Source organism: Dendropsophus ebraccatus, chromosome 1, assembly GCF_027789765.1.
Source record: "Dendropsophus ebraccatus isolate aDenEbr1 chromosome 1, aDenEbr1.pat, whole genome shotgun sequence".
NCBI classification, from domain to species: Eukaryota; Metazoa; Chordata; class Amphibia; order Anura; family Hylidae; genus Dendropsophus; species Dendropsophus ebraccatus.
Genome location: NC_091454.1, coordinates 76,761,426 through 76,784,154, shown reverse-complemented (window position 1 = coordinate 76,784,154; position 22,729 = coordinate 76,761,426). Strand labels below are relative to the sequence as shown.

The following is a 22,729-nucleotide window of genomic DNA, read 5'->3' as shown; positions in this document are numbered from 1 at the left end:
GGCTCCTGGAGGTCCCGTGCAACCTATCAGTTAATGGCCCCACCACAGTCACTGATTGGCTGCCCGGGAGCCTCAGATGCGGCCGGACTGTGCTGCCGGTAATGTATCATCCCAGGCGGCGGGGGTTAATGCAGCCGACACTTACATACTGGCAGCGGGATGACAATCCCGCTGCGAGTATGTAATTGCATGGGAATGCACAGGGGATTGATCCACTGCTGATTTAGCTGTGAATTTGCAGCGTTAAATCCGCTGCGGATCCGCCCGTGTGAATTTACCCTAAGGGTAGCTTCACACACACCGTATCACAGTGGATTTTCTGCTGCGGATCCATATCAGATGCACAGCAGATTTGATCTAAATAGCTGAACATAGCATCAAATCTGCTGCGGATCCTGTACGTGAATGCACCCTAAGCCAGACCTCAGTAGTTCTCACAGTTCTTTTAAAGGGAACCTGTCACCCCCCGTGCCGGGGTGACAGGCTCCCGTCCCCCCATTAGAGCCCCCTATACTCACCTAATCCCGCCGAGTCCCGCTTCTGGATCTGGTCGGGTGATGAAGATCTCAGCCGCTGCAGCCCGGCGCGCGCGCTGAGAGATGAGTCCAACACCTATAGAGAATGACAGGAGAGTCCAGCGCTCCGTCATTCTCTATGAGCGTTGGACTCATCTCTCAGCGCGCGCTCCTGGCTGCAGCTGCTGATATCTCCGTCACCCGACCGGATCCAGAAGCGGGACCCGGCGGGATTAGGTGAGTATAGGGGGCTCTAACGGGGGGTCGGGAGCCTGTCACCCCGGCACGGGGGGTGACAGGTTCCCTTTAAGGAGAAAAATATTGACAAACCACTAAGTGCTGCAAGTTTTCTCTTTAACTATACCTCAGAAGAAATTTCTGGTTCTACCACTTTTAGGCCTCTTTTAGCCTGTGGGACAACATACTATAATCACTAAAGCTGCAATTATTCATGTGAATTATGAAGAGATTGCTTGCAAAGACACATTTTCTCTTGTGATAGGTATTTGGTGTATCTGTGGTGTCACTGCCACATTCTGGTCATAGTGTCACAGTTTATTCGTATAGAGGAATATCTTAGGGGGTTATTTGCATATGGTGAGGCTTGGAAACTAGGCTTTCCATCTCACAGGACAAAGCTATAGCTTGTTTCCACTCCCCGAAATACAGTATGTTGACATAGCTTGATTTGTAGTTGAGGAGTCCAGTGAGCAGCCTGCCCTGTGCCAGAACTACTACTGATGGCTGACCCACTCTCTTTCACCCCACAGAGTGAGTATGCTTACAGAATCCTATGTACCACCTTTCTTAAGTCTTTCCATCAGCGCTACATCTAGCACCAAGGCTGCATGCCCTGCCAGCCTCTACCCCTGCTTTTATATACGAGCCTGTAATATGTTACTGTAGTTGTGTTAGAATATTCTAGTAATATATTAAAGTGAATGTATTGTTTACGCAATTTTTTTTTTTTTTTTTACTACCTGGTCAGTGGTGGCATGGTCTATTTTTGGAAACGCTGCCTGATTCCTGCGATATTCGTTGGCTTCTTTACATGCACTTCAGCCCGCTCTATGGACCAGAGACAGGCCTGGCGCCCCCATTGTACCGATATCTCCTCCCCTGGGTGACTCAGATTTCATTCTGATGGAGGTGTTATACACTATATACACGCACTAGAAGTGAGATCCTGCAATCCTACCTTTATGTAGCAAACCTTCAGAAGTACACAGAAGAGCACTGAGCAGCTTAAGGCCTCATTCACACATTCAGTAATATTTCAGGACTGTAAACTATGTCTGCAATCTTTGTCCACAACCCAGCAAAAGAAGAAAAAATCTGTAGTCTGAAGTGCTGCCATAATCGCATTTTTTGCGGATGCACAAAAAATTGGAGAGTGATAGTTAAATTATGGTGATCCACATTTTGGGGATCCCATAGGCTTCTATTGGCTAATCGGTTCCGTCTTTTTTTTTTAGACTAAAAGAGATCTGTGGGCTTTAAATTTGGATCTGCAATTACATATTTACAGAACATGTGAATTAGGCCTAACAGTCTGTGTTTTCTGTGGCCGCAAAGTCTGCACATTGTACTGGCTGCTCATCTCTTTCTGCTCCCTCATCCTCTTGGACCCTCCATAGACTATATAAACTTTATTCTTAAATGAAGTAAAATCTGTCACCAGCACATTGCGTTCAGTACCTTGTGCTCTTTACCTGAGAAATCTGAGGAAAACTGAGCAGGAATAACCAGACAGCTGAGGAAACTGCTTCTGGTTGGGGAAGGAAGTCTTCAGCTTGGCCTGCCTCCATGCTGTCTAACAAAGTGCTTCTGCAGAAACCTCAATTGTATGTTGAAAAAGTATACTTCATGGTAGACATTCTTTTTATTTTACTTGATTCCTCTTTATGGAATAGCACTGTCTGTATTATTCTATACAGCAAGAAAATGGCAACCCTGATGTTATACTGGCCAAGCAGATGCCAGAAAGACAGTGAATGGGGCTTCTGTATGTGTTAAACATGTGTGCCAGGATTTTAGGATTGTTGGAACAACCTTTGTCATCCTTATTTATTTGAAATACATTTGTTGTAAAATGGATTACGGGTTATGGGTTGTGGCTAAGATCAGGTAAGGATTACATCAGGCAGAATTTTATTTTTGTGATCTGTATGTTTTGTTTTTTAAACCTTCATGTGTCTGTGTTTGGCAATTTGCCTTTTTGTAACTTCCTTTTATATATTTAGAAAGGCACTACACTTTCAGCTGTAATTCTATGGAAAGGAAAGTCAAGGCCGCAGATCCACTTGCTGCGCACTGATCTTCTGCTTCTCAGCCAAATCAAAACTAACATCAGGAGTTAGTATCCATTTTGGTCAAAGTATATTATCCCACACACCACTTTATGGTTCTTTATTTGTGTGAGGTTCACTGAGGGAAGTAGGGTGCTCAGTACACCAAACAGCCTAACTAGATAGGGGATTTGTTCTTGAGATGGTAATATTCTTTTAACCCCTTAACGACATCGGGCGTAAGTATACGCCCCCGCAGGGCGGGCTTTAACGCAAACGGGCGTATACTTACGCCCGATGTTTCCCCGATCGCTGTGTGTTCACACAGCGGTCGGGGAAGATGGCCTGCTATAATGTATAGCAGGCCATCTCTGCTCGTCGGCACAGGGGGTGATTAACCCCTCCCGTGCTGACGATCTCTGCTATATGCTGATCTATACAGATCAGCATATAGCAGCTGAAAACAGCTTTCCGGGTCATCAGTGACCCGGAAAGCAATGGCGATTGGTGCTGTCCGAGACGGCACCAATCGCCATTAGTGTCCCCACCAAAGATGGCGCCGATGCCACCCCCACGATCGCCGTGATAGGCCGACCAGTACCGGCCGGCCCATCATGGCGATCAAACTGTAAAAAAACTGTTTTGTCGCGTTCTGCACCCCTCAGCTAGGTAGCTGAGGGGTGCAGAACAGGTGTGTGTGGTGCAGGTGTACCATACTCACCTGATCTGGGCGTCCGAAGCGACGATCTGCGGTCCGCGCCGTCCGAAGCGTCTTCTTCGGGTCACTTCCGGGTTCGGTCATCCAGCGTCTGAAATCTTCGTAATCGCTCGGGTCCTCGTGTTCGGCGGGCCTCGGTAATCTCCGGCAGTGTCGCTCTATCGCCCCCTAGCGGCTGATCAGTGAATATCATTTAAAAAGTTAAACATTTAAGTGTAAAAAATAGAATTTTTCCTTTTTTATACCACGTTGTTCTGAAAATCTGAGAAGCACCTGTGGGATCCAAATGCTCACTGCACCCCTTGTTACATTCCTTGAGGGGTGCAGTTTTCTAAATGGTGTCCCTTTAGGGGTGTTTTTTAGGTTTTGGCACCCCAGAGCCTCTGCCAACCTGAAGTGGTACGGTCAAAAATTACCAAATATAACGGAGCCATTTAAATTCACTGGGCGCCCCCTTATATCTGAGGCTTGTGGTTGCGTCAAATAGCGCAATAGGGCCACATATGGGGTATTTCTATAAACTGCAGAAACGGGGCAATCAATATTGGGGTGCATTTCTCTGCTAATAGGTTTATCATTATGAAAGATATTGGATTACAATAAAATCTCTGCACAGAAAATAAAAATTTTCAAATTTCTTACACACTTCGCTTTTATTTCTGTGACTCCCCTAAAGGGTTAAAAAACTTTCTGGATATGCTTTTGCAGAGTTTGGGGGGTGCAGTTTCTGAAATGGGGTGCTTTGTGGCGCTTTCTAACATACAGGCCCCTCAAATACACTTTGAACCTGAACAGGTCCCTAAAAATATCTGATTTTGAAATTTTACAGAAAATTTGGAAAATTGCTGCTAATGTTTTAAGCTTCCTATTGTCTAAAAAAAAAAAATGAAATGTAGTTTAATAAATGCCGCCAACATAAAGTAGACATGTTTCTAATGCTATTTAATATATAATTTATGTGGCATAACCATTTTCTGTATAAGCAGAAAGGTTTCAAAGTTTGAAAAAGGCATTTTTTCACAATTTTTCACGTTATTTTGGTGTTTTTCATAAAGATTCGTTATTAGTATCGACTCCATTTTACCAGAAATGTAAAGTACAATATGTCACGAGAAAACAATCTCAGAATCAGCCGGATAGGTAATAGCATCCCGAAGTTATTAATGAATAAAGTGACACTGGTCATATTCATAAAATTTGTCTCTGTCCTTAAGGCCATTTCAGGCTCTGTCCTTAAGGGGTTAAGGCTATGTTCACACTGCGGTTTTTTTTTCCATCCGTTTTTTGCAAAAAAAAAAAAAAAAAAGAATGCATTTGTGTGCTTACGTTTTTCCATTGACTTACATTTAAAAAAAAAGGGATCAAAACGGATCCGTTCTTTTTGATGGACACAAAGTAGTGTCAGTCACAAAAGTTCTGTAATTGAAATGCAAGTCGACAGGGCGTACGCTGTGTACATATGTAACTGGTCAGTAGGTATTGCAGAGCAAGGGTGGGTTCACATTGTGGAATTTTTGCGGATAAACTCAGTGGAATTCTGCCGGTTGTACGCGTTCACGGACGCGCCTTTCTGCCGGCTCCATGGACACCATTCTATGGGCCGGCTGATTCAGCTGAAAGAACTGACATGTCAATTCTTTTGGCGGAATGCAGAATCAGCCAGCCCATAGTATGGTGTCTATGGAGCCGGCAGAAAGGCGTGCGTACAGCCGGCGGAATTCCGCAGAGTTTATCCGCGAGAATTCCTCAATGTGAACCAACCCAAAGAGAGTGGCCCAGCAGCCAGCACCCTGGTGCAGCCCCACAAGTATTTTCTAGGCCAGACATGCTGAGCAAGGGGTAGCCTTGCCTAGACCCATAGTGACAAACAAACGATTTGAGCTGGAGCCATCAGCAGTCTTGGAAAGCTAACCTTTTAGAGGTGACATCTACGTGTCAAGTAACCACTATGCTTGTGTAGCCCTATAAACTAAAGGTGTTTTTAAGCAGACAGATTATCTGACAGAATTTTGAAGCCAAAGCCAGGAATGGATTTAGAGGAGAAATCTCTCTGTTTATAGTCTGTTCCTGGCTTTGGCTTCAATAATCTGTAAACGCACCCTTAGCTGTGCATCTCTGTGGAAAGACATAAACCATAAGTCTGCACCAACAACCTGCAACATTTCTATGGGGCTTAATCGCTAATACTTGGAAACCACGGAGCATAAAGTAAACCATAGAGAATTACAGCAAGAGCTATATGATGGAGATCTGTGTCACAAAACCAGAGAAACTGCACTTCACTTACAGAGTCATAATGGTAAAAAAAAACAAAAAGACAGTGGCATGTTGCCTTTTTGATATATTGAAAGTTAAGAACAGATAATCTCTTAGAATCTACCCTTTGGTTCAGCCTATCCTTTAAGTAAATCCATGGGTTTCCCGCCTGTCTGTTGGGCTTTATGACAGAAGTTCTGAGCACTAGTCTTTTTAATGAATTATATTAGAAAACTGGTGGCGTAGTTATAAGTAAGCCCCAGTATTTCTTCCAAAATTTTATGCAGTTGTAGCATGGTTGCTATTCACTTTGGCAGGTAATAGACAAATAAACCCCATGATGCAATAGGTCATGATAGTGGTAAGATCCGTACCCTATGTGTAATTGTTAGCACAGGCATGGTTATGCAAGTATTAATTCCTAGTTCAATACTGGCTGAATAACGCCAACACGTGTGCCAGTAGTGATGAGGTGTTCCTTGACGCTTGACTTGTTAAACATAAAGGGAAGACTGGACAATGGGTGTTGCAACTCTTTACAAAGTAGCAGTTGTGAAAGAATGTCTTGTAAGCCAAGTAATTGGTATGAATCCCCAAATAATGGTCTGCAGGGTTGCCAATAGTTTTGATGGTATTTTAGTGGCGTATTACCATGGGAATGCCAAAAGACTAATACATTGCCACCAAAAGTTTAGGCCGCACACCTGTCTGCAGGTTATTCTGTTTAATTTAGTGACTGGTTCTTATATTTTTGTCGATCCACATGGAAATGCCAGGTGCAACAAGATAGATGCATCACATCTGGTAATGTGTTACAACTCACTTGGCCATACAAAACTAGTACAGACAAAGAGTTGTTGTTACTCAGTTCATCCTATTACATTCCTGCTTTTGTCTATAAAAGAAACAGTTGGTTTATCTGCATTAGCTTTAACCACTTGACGACCCAGGATGTAAATGTACGTCCTGGTGCTGCTAGAGGAGTCCAGAGGGGGGCCCTCACTAGCCAGGGACGCAGCAGTTAGCAGGCACGGTCCGATCACCGTGCCCGCTGATTAAGACAATTAAATGCAGCTGTCAAACATGGAACCGCATCCCTGGTGTCCAGTGGACGGATACCCCGCCCCCGTGATGTGATCGTGGAGGGGTGAATTATTGTCCTGGCAAGGCTGGTCCTCAGCATCGGAATGACGCTGATCCCCGCTCAACAATCCATAGATCTGGGCTGCAGTGATCTAATCGATCAGTGCTGTATAATATAATTACACTGATCTCTATTAGATCATCTGTATTAGAAGCCCCCCAAGTTGACTTCATATTAATGTATAAAAATGTGATTTTGTAAATATAAGTAAATAAACAAACATATTTAGTATTGTTGAGTGCGTAATCACCCGAACTATTAAGTTATACCATTCCTGATCTTGCATGGTAAGCGGCGTAAGCGCAATAAAATTCCAAAGTGCAAAATTGCGCATTTTTGGTTGTAATAAGTCATATATATACGCAAACAACGTATTGATAGAAAGTACAGATTATGGCACAAAAAATGACACCTCACACAGCCCCATAGACCAATAATTTAATGCATTATAAGGATGGTAATAGAGCAATTTTAAAGTGACACTGTCATCCCCTTTTTGCATTATGACTGCTCTACACAGGTGTAAAGGGTAAATTTAGCTGTTTTCATACCTCATTTTATATCATATGTCATGGTGCTTGTTCCAGTAAAAAGTGATCTTTTATCATCTGGGATTGGGATACCTGGGCGGGGCTTCACGGCCAAAGCCCAGTGTAGCCACGCCCCTCCTTGACGTCATCGCTGTATAGGCCCCACCCCCTCAGCACCCATTGGAAGGGTCGGCCTAAAGGTCTAGGCCCCACCCCGACTAGATTGGCCCACACCAATGGCCGCCGAGAGGTGTGGCCTATGTGGTGATGACTTCACAGAGCTAAGTGGCGCTTCGGCCGTGAAGCCTCGCCCAGGTATTCCAATCCATGATTATAAAAGATTACTTTTTACTGGAACAAGCATCATGAGGAATGATAGAAAATGAGGTATGAAAACTGCTAAATTTATCTTTTACACCTGTGTAGAGCAGTCATAATACAAAAAGGGGGTGACAGTGTCACTTTAAGGCACAGTTAGTTTTTTTTAAAAGATTTTAAATTTTTAAAAGCCATCCAATAAAATATGTTAAACAAGTTGCATATCATTCTAATCGTACCAACTTGAACATATATAACATGTCAGTTTTACCATAGGGCGAAAGGTGCAAATACACACTGGAGAGTTATTTATCACACTGGCTCAGCAGCGTCTCCCTAATGTCCTACATGATCCTGGGGCGACTTCTGAGTGAATAAAGGAATACTGTATATATAAAGCAGCTTCTCCTGTGTGTGCAGTGGATGCAGCAAGTCTTCAGCCTCCATGCCCTGAACTACTCACAACTAGACTAGATAAAGCTGGTGGTCTTTTTCTGCTGACAGTCTTCTATGTTTCTAACTAAATATTCACAAGAAACACTGCTAACAATGCCAGATACCTGCAATATAGATGTCAGCCATAGTGATATAGAGAGGGGTCACACATACTGATATAGAGGTCACACAGTGATATAGAAGGTCACTGTGGGGGCATGCAATAGCACGCACACATACACACACACACACAGCCTGCTGCAGTCATAGCACACACACACAGCTTGCTGCAGCCATAGTGCACACACACACATACAGCCTGCTGCAGCCATAGCACACATACACACAGCCTGCTGCAGTCATAGCACACACACACACACAGCTTGCTGCAGCCATAGTGCACACACACATACAGCCTGCTGCAGCCATAGCACACACACACAGCCTGCTGCAGTCATAGCACACACACAACCTACTGCAGCCATAGCACGCACGCACACAGACACACACAAACAAACAGCTGCAGCCATAGAACACTGAAGAAAAACACACAATCTTCTCCCAGAGAGAAAACACCACATTGAGGACAGAGGTTACTGCTACACTACTTATGTCTTCTCCTCCTCTATATTACACAGAATATCTTCATATTACACTGCTGCTCATATACAGTCATCCAGCATCCAGGAAGAGAACAGCACAGATCCCCCCCACCCACCCACACACACACACACACACACACACACACACAATGGACTCTTCCAGCTTAGAAACAAACTGCTAAATAGTGACCGACAACTTTTCCATGACCCCCCCTTATGTAATAGGGCCAGTGTCCTATTAGAATGTTGCTCATAATATATATTCATGAGCAAAACTTGTAAAATTCATATCAAAATTCCATAGCTGTGGAGGGCTATCGGTTCATGTGCCCCAGGGAGATTGGCAACAGACCGCTGTGCCTTGGCTATACGTGTAGGAAGGCCTACATGTGGAGAAAGCTCAGTGTATAAAAAGAATTACCAGGAAGTAGAGAGAGAAATAAAAGGACAGTAAAACATGGTAGAAATCTTTCATCCTTTTAAAGTAAAAGTTGTATTTTGTCTCTGCCACAATTCGTAAAATCTTGGCGTTTATAGCTATCTGCTTCGAGCTGGTGGTAAGTTCTGTGTCTCTTCAGCTGGCATTTGTTGGGCCTATCCCTCTTTCTGGTTCATGTGAAGTGTTCAGGCAAAGGCGCAGCACATTGCTGTAATATAACATGGACTTTGGAAAAGAATTTTGTCATTGAGATGAGTTCCTTACAAACTGATAGTAGACTTATCATAGGTCATGGGGAAATTGCTCCTGCGGGTCGCCTCTCAGAGCAAGGTTTCTCTGCTGTATGGTTTTCTGCTGTACATGTAGTGTAGGCGCAGACTGTACTGGTGTATTATAACCATCTTGGCCAGGCTTAAGAGACACATGAGCATAGATCTCTGGGTAAGTGTTTTTCTCCTTTATCTAATGCTACACTGCAAGATTGACCATGCACACCTGATATGATTGTCTTGACATGGGTCATCATTTGCATCATACAAGAGAGCTATGGAGAGATCTTTCTTCTTTACAGGCCCTCCTGATGTTTAATAAGCAGAGAATTCCATTTACTTATTATGACATGAATCCTAATGTTTTTGTATATTTCATATAGCCTTACTAAATATAGAAATTATATCTAGAAATGCTATCTAATTGCTATTTCGTATAAGCACAGATGCATAAAAGCAAAAATCAAGATGTACTATAAATATACGCTCACCACTTTAATTTCCTAATGCTCCCTACATCCTGGTATAACACTTTCTTTTTCTGTGCTTTATTTTATTATTATCCATCCACAATCCATGCCTTCTGTAGATCTATTTGCTTTCACTTCCTCAGACTCCCACTGTTGTTGGCATTCGGCGTAGTCTTGTTTATTGCTTTCACTTGGGTTAAAAAAAAACAACAACCCACATTTACACAAAAGCAATGGAAACTGTTTGAAGAAGTGGTATTTAGAGGCTAATTTGATTTCTTTCCTTTTCTAACACACAAGTATTATAATTCTTAGTGTCTGGACTATTAATGGGATATTCCCTTCTTAACTAATATAGGTAATGGTCTGGCTAATGCGCATATATATATATATATATATATATATATATATATATATATATATATATATATATATATGTATATGTGTGTGTGTGTGTGTTACAGTGTGTATATGTATGTGTGTGTGTGTGTGTGTATATATATATATAATATATATATATATATATATATATATATATATATATATATATATATATATATATAAATAAATAATATCACCAAGTAGGCCACTGCTGTTAGTGCAGAGTGGTAGTCAACAACCTAGACAATGAGCTGTCAACAATGGAAATGAGCTGCCATGCTACAATTATATGACAAATCTGCTATATAATTGTATTTACAAAAATATTTTACTTGAAGTTTGCCTATATGAGTTTAGAAGGGAATCAATAATGCAGAATGCCTTATATGTAAGTCATCTGCAGGGTGTAGTTCCCACAGTATGCTACACCCCAGGAATCTGTCTGACAGCTGGGTTTTCCTCTGCATTGGCTGTTATTGGCGATAACTCCGGGGATATATTTATATTTTTATAATATATTTATATTTTTACAATATAAATCTCAAACCTTCCAGTACTTATCAGCTGCTGTATGTCCTGCAGAAAGTGTTGTATTCTTTCCAGTCTGACACGGTGCTCTCTGCTGCCACATTTCTCCGTGACAGGAACTGTCCAGTGCAGGAGAGGTTTTCTATGGGGATTTGCTTCCGCTCTGGACAGTTCCTGTTGTGACAGACAGAGGAGGCAACAGAGAACACTGTGTCCGACTGGAATGAATACACCCCTTCCTGCAGGACATACAGCAGCTAAGTACTGGAAGACTGGAGATTTTTTAAATGGAAGTAATTTACAGATTATATATATAATATAAAAAACTTTCTGACACCGGTTGATTTTTAAAGAATTTTTCTTTTTGCCACAGTTCCACTTTACCCCTAACTCTGATCAATAGAAACCTTAGCAGTTATGAAGAAAGAAAGTGTTCTCTTTATATTCTCAGGGCCGACCTGTGAACATAATTCTCAACCTCCCTGGTTTGACTGACATGACTAAAAAATAAAGTACACATACATGGTACCACCACAAACCTATTTACCACAAACCAAATTTAATAAAGTTAACATTAAACCACAGTGAACTTCCTTCCATTCAGTTTCACTCCATCAAGGAGTCTTAGAACATTGACTAGGGGTATGTGCCAAGCCAGAAATTTTTCCAAAAGGAAATACCCATTTGCAGACTGCTGTTTCTGGGTTATTGCCCCTTTTCAGCACAGAACAAGGTGATGGCTGGTTACACTTTCCAGAATTCCCAGTGGAGCAGGAATGGCCTTTGAGTCTTCCCACGTAGAGTCAGGGGCGTAACTAGAAATGGCTGGGCCCCATAGCAAACTTTTGATTGGGGCCCCCCCGCCCCACCCCCTCTCGATCGACCACTATGCCATCAACACACTCGGCTCTACACAGGTTCTGTACACCATATAAATTACAGTACAGTTACATCAGGTGACTTACAGGAGACGTCTTTTCTGATCGGAGTTCTTCCCTTTTCATTTTCTTTTCCATCTGCCCTGGGCCGTTATGAGAACTTCTCCGGGCCACGAATCCACAGAATCTGCCAGACAGACATATTAGGCTCCACACACATTAGTCACCATTCTCATCTCTACCAACTGCACATCTATATTTGCCCCTTTACACACACATTTAGTGGGTAGGCTGACTCTATGTGATCCTATTTTAGTATATGGCCCTCCTCTCTGTCGCCCCTCCTTATAGATAGCTTCCTTATGTTGCCCCCCCGCTGTCCCCCTTATAGATGCCCCCCCCATGTTGTCCCCTTATAGATAGTCCCCTATGTTGCCCCCTCTTCCCCTATATTGTCCCCTTATAGATGGCCCCCTTTCCCCCTTTATAGTCCCCTTATGGATGTTCCCCCCTCTCCCCCAATGTTGTACGTTTATATCCCCCTCTCCCCCTATGTTCTCCCCTTATAGGTGGCCTGCTCTCCCACTATGGTGTCCCCCCCCCCTTATAGATGGCCCTCTCTCCCCCCCCCCTTATAGATGCCCCCTTCTCTTCTCCCCCCTTCCTTATAGATGCCCCCTCCTCTTCTCCCCCCCTTCCTTATAGATGCCCCCTTCTCTCCCCCCCCTTCCTTATAGATGCCCCCTTCTCCCCCCCTTCCTTATAGATGCCCCCTTCTCTTCTCCCCCCTTCCTTATAGATTCCCCCTTCTCTCCTCCCCTTCCTTATAGATGCCCCCTTCTCTTCCCCCCCTTCCTTATAGATGCCCCCTTCTCTTCTCCCCCCTTCCTTACAGATGCCCCCTTCTCCCCCCCCTTCCTTATAGATGCCCCTGTCTCCCACCCCCCCTTCTTTATAGATGCCCCCTTCTCCCCCCCTTCTCTTCTCCCCCCCCCCTTCCTTACAGATGCCCCCTTCTCCCCCCCTTCTCTTCTCCCCCCCCTTCCTTACAGATGCCCCCTTCTCCCCCCCCCTTCCTTACAGATGCCCCCTTCCCCCCCCTTCCCCCCCCCCTTCCATATAGATGCCCCCTTCTCCCCCCCCTTCCTTATAGATGCCCCCTTCTCTTCTCCCCCTTCCTTATAGATGCCCCCTTCTCTTCTCCCTCCTTCATTATAGATGCCCCCTTCTCTTCTCCCCCCCCCTTCCTTACAGATGCCCCCTTCTCTCCCCCCCTTCCTTATAGATGCCCCCTTCTCTTCCCCCCCTTCCTTATAGATGCCACCTTCTCTTCTCCCCCCCCCTTCCTTACAGATGCCCCCTTCTCCCCCCCCTTCCTTATAGATGCCCCCGTCTCCCACCCCCCCTTCCTTATAGATGCCCCCTTCTCTCCCCCCCCCTTCCTTATAGATGCCCCCTTCTCTTCTCCCCCCCTTCCTTACAGATGCCCCCTTCCCCCCCTTCCTTATAGATGCCCCCTTCTCTCCCCCCCCTTCCTTATAGATGCCCCCTTCTCCCCCCCTTCCTTATAGATGCCCCCTTCTCTTCTCCCCCCTTCCTTATAGATTCCCCCTTCTCCCCCCCCCTTCCTTACAGATGCCCCCTTCCCCCCCCTTCCTTATAGATGCCCCTGTCTCCCACCCCCCCTTCCTTATAGATGCCCCCTTCTCCCCCCCTTCTCTTCTCCCCCCCCCTTCCTTACAGATGCCCCCTTCTCCCCCCCCTTCCTTATAGATGCCCCCTTCTCCCCCCCCCTTCCTTATAGATGCCCCCTTCTCTTCTCCCCCTTCCTTATAGATGCCCCCTTCTCTTCTCCCCCCTTCCTTATAGATGCCCCCTTCTCTTCTCCCCCCCTTCCTTACAGATGCCCCCTTCTCCCCCCCCTTCCTTATAGATGCCCCCTTCTCTTCCCCCCCCCTTCCTTATAGATGCCCCCTTCTCTCCCCCCCCCCTCCTTATAGATGCCCCCTTCTCTTCTCCCCCCCTTCCTTATAGATGCCCCCGTCTCCCACCCCCCCTTCCTTATAGATGCCCCCTTCTCTTCCCCCCCCTTCCTTATAGATGCCCCCTTCTCTTCTCCCCCCTTCCTTACAGATGCCCCCTCCCCCCTTCCTTATAGATGCCCCCTTCTCTTCTCCCCTTCCTTATAGATGCCCCCTTCTCTTCTCCCCCCTTCCTTATAGATGCCCCCTTCTCTTCCCCCCCTTCCTTATAGATGCCCCCTTCTCTTCCCCCCCCTTCCTTATAGATGCCCCCTTCTCTTCCCCCCCCTTCCTTACAGATGCCCCCTTCTCCCCCCCTTCCTTATAGATGCCCCCGTCTCCCTCCCCCCCTTCCTTATAGATGCCCCCGTCTCCCACCCCCCCTTCCTTATAGATGCCCCCTTCTCCCACCCCCCCTTCCTTACAGATGCACCCTTCTCCCCCCCTTCCTTACAGATGCCCCCTTCTCCCCCCCCCTTCCTTACAGATGCCCCCTTCTCCACCCCCCCTTCCTTATAGATGCCCCCTTCTCCCCCCCCTTCCTTATAGATGCCCCCTTCTCTTCTCCCCCTTCCTTATAGATGCCCCCTTCTCTTCTCCCCCCCCCCTTCCTTACAGATGCCCCCTTCTCCCCCCCCCCTTCCTTATAGATGCCCCCTTCTCCCCCCCCCCTTCCTTATAGATGCCCCCTTCTCTTCCCCCCCCTCCTTACAGATGCCCCCTTCTCTTCTCCCCCCCCCCTTCCTTACATATGCCCCCTTCTCCTCCTCCCCCCCCCCCCCCCCCCCGCACCCGAGGAAAGCAAGTTTAAAAAAAAGAAGAAAAACTCACCTAACAACACGCTCCCCCGTCGAGCCTTTCTCCTGTCACCCCCTGTCTGATGCGCGGCTGCCGTCTGATGCCGCGTCCTAGCCCCGGCAGCGCGCGTATCATAGAGTTCTGTGTGGGCCTGTGGCCGCGACTTCCGGCACACGTCTCTGTGCCGGAAGTCGCGGCCGCAGCACAAGCCCACACAGAACTCTATGATACGCGCGCTGCCGGGGCTAGGACGCGGCATCAGACGGCAGCCGCGCATCAGACAGGGGGTGACAGGAGCGCTGTGGACCGATCCCGTGCTCCTCCTGGCCCAGTCACTCCTTTTTCCTATGGTTGGGGAAAGGAGTCTCTGGGTCGGGAGGAGCACGGGACCGGCCCCCGGCTACAGCACCCGGGAGGCATGCTCAGCCGCCGGGTGCTGCAGGATATGTAAGCTCCAGGGGCCCGCGTCACGGGCCCCCTGATGCGGCGGGGCACCGTAGCAGCCGGTACGGCTGCTACGGCGGTAGTTCCGCCAGTGCGTAGAGTACTGACCCATAGGATAAAATAACACCCTATGTTAGACCACACTATGAATGTTACAAAATGTAAAGTGTAAAAATCTGTGGTGTAATTGCTCCATACAGCTATGTCAGCGGAAAAACAAAGAGCTACAGGTACTGGAATGCAAAGATGAAGAACAGAAAAGTTAGGTGCATAAGGTCCAGGCCTGGTTGATAAGGGGTTAATGTAGCATCCTCACATCTGTAAACATCCAGGATCATTGCTCCAGTACCCAGCAAATTCTTTAACAAACAGTAGGAAAACCAGCAATGGGCCATTACCTGGTTGGTTGTCTGCTTGTGGCCGTGTAGAAGAGAGACAATATTTGGTCAGCTGCGGCAGGTTACAACACATACATTACACTCATAAAGCTTCTGCCTCATCTGCAAAATGCTGACATGTACATATGTTTTGTCTTAACACACAAACAATGTTTCTCCTTTGTGTTCTTCTAGGGAACAGCTCAACAGTATTACACCACTTCTGAAAGTAAACTTGCTGCAGAATGAGTGACAGCCATGGGAGCCCATATGCCATATTTACAGATGGAGAGCCAGTGGACTGGAATGTTAGCTTGAAATCAGTTCAGTCTGACAAGTTCCTATCTCTTCTCCTGAGCATGGTTCCTTTAGTGTGCCACAAAGGCCAGGAAGACAGACTGAAGAAAATCAATGGCTTGTCACCCACAGGACATGGCTTTAACCTTCGAGCTGACCAGCATCTTGAGTACCATCACTTTTCTGAGCCAAGCTATCTTGGAAATGGCCCACACTGCTCAAATATTTGCAGCACAAGCTATGACTATGACACTTATGATTACTGCGATGGGAGGGACGTCTCTGAAACGGACGCAATGCTTCAAGATGGCAGGAATTCTGGAGACGGAGACTCTGATGCCCTCTTGGAGGGGAGCAAAAAACTGCCAAAAGAATCTAGCTTTACTATGGCACTCCAAATACTTGTGCCATTCCTCCTAGCAGGATTTGGAACAGTGTCAGCCGGAATGGTTCTAGACATTGTACAGGTCTGTATGCATATGTATGTTCTTTAATATGTAAGCCTTCCGTACATGTACATATCAGATGACTGTAATCTATGGCATACTATTAGATTCCTTTTTGTTAACTTTATTTGACGATTGTCATTTACCTTAAACAGCCTTTGGTGAAGATGGAAAATATTTGACCGTAAAAGGGCTATTCCAGCAAGAACCCTATATAGGAGTAAATAAATATCAGATTGGTGTGTGTCTGGTCTCTTGTCTCTCTTAATCACAATGAGGAGCAGTTTCTATGAAGAAACCAGAATTTCATTGCTGTGCTGATATTATGTCATCTCATCCGACAAAAAACAAGCACTTACATTGCTTAGTCATCAGAAAAATAACATTTTTATGGGTCTTGGAATCTGGGGGCATTAGTTTCAACAACAAAAAAAAATAGTAAATGTTTAGTAACATTGTAATCATGCTGAGTAAAGTTGTCATTTTATTTACTCACACAGTGAATGCCATACCCCCGAATCATCTGTACCCAAAATGTACCATTAAAAATACAATTTCTAAGCTCTCATACAACTATGTCTATTAAAATATGGCTCCTGGAATGGGACCAAAAAAAAGAAACATTGCTAGATCAAATGGTATCTTCAATTAAATATCTACAGCATATGCCATAGTTGTCTGTAGGATGTGAATTCCACATCTGGGACCTGACCCATTTTGAGGGCAAGGTTCCCCTGCCCCAAATCAGCCTCTTACAGTGGTTAGAGGAGGTCTGGGCTAAAAAAAAAAAAAAGTTAAGTCTGTTTATGCAGCTTCCATTAACCTCTACGGGAGTGCATAAACAGCATAGCACTGTGAGCCACAGAGTTTCCAGAGTCGGGAGGTGCCACTTTGTCAGTGCAACTCCCATTTACCTATACCAATGATTTTATTGCTCCCACAAAAGATGTGATCAGCTGACTAAGATTTTTTTGTTCTTTTGGCTGATTGCTAGACCTTTTACACAGGCCATTTATCTGCAGTGAAGTTCCTGGCTGCAGATAATCATACTTTGTAAAAGGACCCTAAGACAGCGTACTCGGCTGTATTATTCTTCCAGACCAACTGCTGGAATCACAAGCAGACCAGATTGGGCCTAGGGGAGGCCTTGTTTTTAAGATAAATGTGGGTTCCAGATTACATTTGTCCTTAAAGGGTTACAAATAGCAGTTTGTTAAAGAAATTTTTTCTATTTTATGTTTTGAATTTCACTTCTATAGGTACTTCTGTACTGCATTGTATTATTTGTGTTGGCAATATACCGACAGGCAGTTTGTGAGGGCCCAGTAGACTCTTTGTATGATGTGTGAATGTAATATGTATGTACACGTTATGTGCACTCATTTGTAACTCCCCCTCCCATACCTAAACCTGCTGGGACTTCGACTCTTTGTACCAGAGAATAAAAGCATTTTCTATGCTATGGAAGCACAGACCAATAAATTTAAAGTACCATGTGTCTTCTTGACCTAACAGCATCTAACAGTGCTAGCAGTTTAAAAACATGAATTACAGCTGCCAGGTTGCCTTTAAAGGAGAAGTCTCTTAAAAACTAACAAATGACGGGCAGGTGGGTGCAGGAAGAAAATTAAGTACCAGTCCCTGTCCTCCTGTAGTGCCACTCTCGGCTCTGCCACAGCTGACGGAAGTAATTTTCAGCCGGGTTCTGTGTACATCACGGCTACAGCTGCAATGTCACGGACTGGCTGACGGACTGCCATTGCCCAGTGACGGCAGGGGTGTCCCGTCTGAGTCACTGATTGGCTGAGGGGCAATCCATTAGCTGGGTGGGCCCAAAGTGGGCCCCTAGAATCAGATTCCCTGGTAGGTCCAAGGTACCCCAGCCCGACACTGCATTACGGTACAGGATTTGAAGATGCCGCCAGCTCAGGGAAGCTTGTGACAGCAGCAGAGGGAGGGAGGGGAGTGGGAGCCGCAATGTCTTTCAGGTTATAACATATAACTGCCACAATTTTGCCAACCCTCCCCTCTCTCCCCTGCTGATTGGCTCTTAGGCTTCTGTAGCAGGACATTGGAAGCATCCCTCTATTCTCTCTATAGATGCTAAGGTCTGATTGACTGCAGCATCTATAGGCAGGTGACCAGCTATCACAGACTGCTTCTGTGCCAATGTCCTCCTCTGCACGTTAATTTAGAGGGGGTATTTCCTCTTTGTGACAGGGCCACTTGGGGAGAGAGAAACACAGACACTAAGATTGGCGTGTGATGGAGTCTCTCTTGGAGTAGTTATGGAAAGCTTAGTTTAGAAAGGGGGGGATGGACCACCCTTACAGAGTAGTGTCCTACACAATTCATTAGTATAATTGAAAAACATTACATATTGGAAATGAATCATAATTCACATGGATGGATATCTAGACACCATGACTGTTACTTGACAAAAATCCTGGAATAGTTCTGCTTTTTCTGCATCTATTATTATTGGGTTGCAGCATACAGACTTGTCAAATAAAGGGAAATAATTTTTATTCTTTAGTTTATGTTCTGTACTTTTTTATGTATTTTCCATTATATTGTAAATTAATGTCCATATTTTCTTTGTGTCCTTCTTCCAATAGCACTGGGAAGTTTTCAAAAATCTTACAGAAGTGTTCATCTTGGTTCCGGCATTGCTTGGCCTTAAAGGAAACCTAGAAATGACATTAGCATCCCGACTTTCGACCGCGGTAAGTGAATATTTATAAACTTTAGATGATTTTCCTCTGTGTGTCATTGATCGCAGAACACCATTTTTACAGTCCTTTAGAGCTTGCTTCTATCTGCCTTTTCTTTTTTTGCTTGCCTACAGATAGTAGATGTAGTACAGATAATAGAAGTTGATTTGTAGCCAGTATCCATGGAGACACCGAGGGCTGCATTGGTGCTGTACCACATACCACATTTACAGCTCTGTTGTAGAGGAAGAGCAGAGAGAAGGATGATCAGGAGCTTTTAACTCTGCCAGGGGCAGAACCCGGCCGACCCCCCGGTGCAGACCCATATACTTACGACTTCCGCAAAGTCCCGTTCCCAGAGCACGTCCCGTCGCAGAGAAATCCCCGTCTGAAGCCGCGCGCTCCCCAGAGATTAGCCCAACGTCCATAGAGAATGAGTGGAGCCGTCATTCTCTATGGGCGTTGGACTCATCTCTGGGGAGCGTGCGCGTGGCTTCGAACAGGGATTTCTCCGCGGCGAGACTGGCTCCGGGAGCGGAGCGGGACTTCGTGGAAGTCGTAAGTATATGGGTCTGAACCGGGGGTCAGCCGGGTTCTGCCCTGGCATGGGGGGTGACAGGTTCCCTTTAAGCGCTGCCCTAAACTGTAAGAATCTTTCCTAACTCAGCCAAAATTGCTGTATAGCCCTAGCCTAAACCTACACTAAATGAATAGGCTTTTGGTGTAGGTTTAAAAGGGTTATCGAGGGTGTAACAATTGACATGCACAGTCTCAATAAAGCCTAGTGGATGTCAGTCAAGCAGCTAGAGGTTGATAGATGTGAGCACAGAGAGATGATGCAGGCAGCTGCTGGGATTTACGTAGCTGGGCTTTTGGATCCAAGAAGAACACCCACTGGGTTTTTGGAGCTCATTTCATGATAATAAAAAGACAGTGCTATCCCTGTGTTGGAGGACTCTATCTGTAAAAGCAAGTAATGCACTTGGTTTAACCACCTTAATCCTTTTGACAGGTCTGCTTTAGGGTGCGTTCACACCTACAGGATCCGCAGCAGATCCGCAGTAGATTTGATGGTGCAGTTTTGATGCTGTGTTCAGTTAATTAAATGAAATCTGCTGCGGATCCGCAGCAGAAAATCAGCTGCGGATCCGGTAAGTGTTATTCAGCTTAAAAAAAATTGTTGGCCTGTCTGTTTCCTTAAATGGCCCAATGCTATTTATAGTCCAGTGATTCATGTACAAGCACTTGCAAAATTTAGGGAGGTGCTGTGGTCTCTTCAAACAGCTGATCAGTGGGACCCCCAGCAACTAATATTGATGGCCAATCCTGGGAATAGGTAATAACATTTTAGAAGGCCATTTTAGTCAAGTCAACCCTGGTTAAGGACATTGGCAAACTGTGCCCCGTTATTTCCCATTGTGACGTGTGGGGCAAAAAGAAGGTTTAAGTTGAACTGCAGTCACCCAGCACAATTATTACACACTTACAGCTCCCATCTGCTTTCATCTCTGTTGACACTGTGTGTGGGTGCTGTGGCATATGGCTGATTGGCTTGGCGTGCCTGGTGTCTTAACAGTTATTGATGACTTATCCTGAGGATAGTCCCAGAAAGGCCCTTTAATTGTATAATTATTTCCCAGTGTTTTGTAATGTACCCAGAAAAGAGCGTCTTTCAGACTTTAGGAGCCACCTGAAGCAAACAGCAGACACAGTAACAAGTGAAAAATCCTTTAGTGCTATCCAGCCTCTTATTCCCAAAAACAGATTTGTTCAAGGTCACCCTCGTAAAGGCCGCAATTGTGGACGGAAATCTAGAGGCCGACAGTGTAATCATAACTCTTCTCCCTATTCTAACACAATGTTATTCATGTCCAACGTGATCCGGACAAAATGTCACTTGTGCCGTTTTTTGGTAGCAGAAACATATCGCCCAGAAAATCAATTCTTAAATGAATTGCCTTCAGGTAACAAATGCCAACAAGCTTATTCCTCTTGTTAATGTGTGCACAGCCAATCTCACCCACAGATCTGTACATTCCCATATGGCGGCTCGACATAATGGCTTATGATTATCGCATGATAGCACAAATTGTTAAACAAAGGCTCAACATTAAATAATCAATAATCTATTTGCAAAAAATGGCAAGAAGACTAGAAGTAATTACCAAGCATTGCAGCCTGACAAATCATAGGAAGGAATATCCCAGGACTTACATTGAATGGATGATGCTTTCTGGGTTGTTATGCTTTGCTGCTTTGGTTGGGTAGAAAGGATTTTAAATAATTTAAAATAATTTTGCTACTGTCACACATAGCAGCCAAAGCTCACAGGTGTGAGGGCACAGTGTGGATGGCAGTGGGTAAAATCCATGGCTATATCTTCACCAAATGCATGTGTAACATTGGCTTTTGGGACAGATTTTAAGCTTCTATAACTGATAATTGTTGTCCACAAGTTTATAACAAGAAAAGGTCCTATCAGAACAATACAGTATGTGTCTGAACAAATAGACCAGTAATTTTTTTGTATAATATAAATGATATTTTACGTAAAGGATGTCCGGGAAAAATTAAACCGTTTTTATTCTGGCCTTGAATAGAGTCAAGAATGTGGGCCTATCGCTCCCTGGGCCCTGGCACTGCTACTCCTCATTGGGCTGTGAACATTGATGCAGTGTGCAAAGGGGCAGGCACACAGCATAGTAAGCTGTAGAGGTGCTAAGGCCCTCCGCAGGTGGTCAGGGGGTGGCAGTGTCACTTTAACATGTTACTTATTTTTCCTGGACATTCAGTATCTACCTTTAAGCAAATGGTCATGTACATTATACAAAAATATTACTGGTTTGTCTGTTCAGACACACAGGGTTCTTGTCATGTTCTTTTGCCTTAAAGGGGTAGTGCGGCGCTAAACAATTATTCACTAAATAACACACATTACAAAGTTATACAACGTTGTAATGTATGTTATGTTAGTGAATCGCCCCCTTCCCCGTGTTTCCCCCCACCCACACCAGACCCAGAAGTGTAGTGTTCTATACATACCTGCCTCTAGCCGACCCCCGTCCGCCATCTTGTGCCAATAATTTCATCTTCTGCCGGCCGCCCGAACCGCTCCGACCGTCCCTAGTGCCGGCCGCCCTCTGCCGCGTCATCAGCTACTCAGCTGCGATTGGCTGAGCATAACTGTGCGGCCAACTTTAAAATTGTAACTTGTGGTTCATTCTTTGTATTAAATTTGTTTTTATAAAAACATAGTTAAAAGCAGTCTGAGGATTGTATCTGTTTATGCACATGGATTTCTGCAAACCCCATTGCATTGAGTAGGATAGCTGCAGAAATGTCAGCAACAAAACTGTGTGTGACTATATAATGGCAGAGTCTGCAACATATAGATAAAAGTGATGATGTCTGTGTTTTATTTTTTTTTTTTTAAGGTTAATGTTGGGAAGATGGATTCACCTATAGAGAAGTGGAATCTTATTATTGGTAATTTGGCTTTAAAACAGGTAAGAAATGTTTTTGTTGTTACATCTATTAACTTAAATCCTCAATTAGATTTTCGTCTCCTTATTTCATATCAAATTTAAAGTGAATATCATTGAAGGTGAGTTTTCAGGATGTCCTGACCTGTGTTTATGCGAGGAGGAGCAGCACTAGTTGTGGCCATTCTAACACTATTACAGTTACCACTCTGCAGGCTGGATGCAGACTAGCCTGTGTGCTGTCTACTATACACCATATAGACACTATAAATTAGGTTCTGCAATCTGACCTCACTGTAGCAAACCATCAGAAGTCCCCAAACCAGCACTGAGCAGTCTGACCTGTGAACTACTGTTATCCACTGCAATATAAGCCCAT

General features: G+C 44.9%; 1 protein-coding gene across 3 annotated transcripts in view; it reads left to right on the top strand.

The window, feature by feature from the left end:
- The window catches only part of SLC41A2 (solute carrier family 41 member 2), a 64,218-nt gene that overhangs the window by 9,508 nt on the left and 31,981 nt on the right, over positions 1–22,729 (top strand). For 2 of the 3 annotated variants that reach the window (XM_069973682.1, XM_069973698.1), the window contains exons 2-4: positions 15,607–16,175; positions 18,773–18,880; positions 22,303–22,374. In XM_069973682.1, coding sequence (XP_069829783.1) covers positions 15,657–16,175; positions 18,773–18,880; positions 22,303–22,374 — 699 coding nt within the window. In that variant the 5' untranslated portion in view covers positions 15,607–15,656. Of the gene's footprint in view, positions 1–9,539; positions 9,687–15,606; positions 16,176–18,772; positions 18,881–22,302; positions 22,375–22,729 lie in introns of those variants that run through there. The other variant, XM_069973691.1, reaches the window with a different exon arrangement.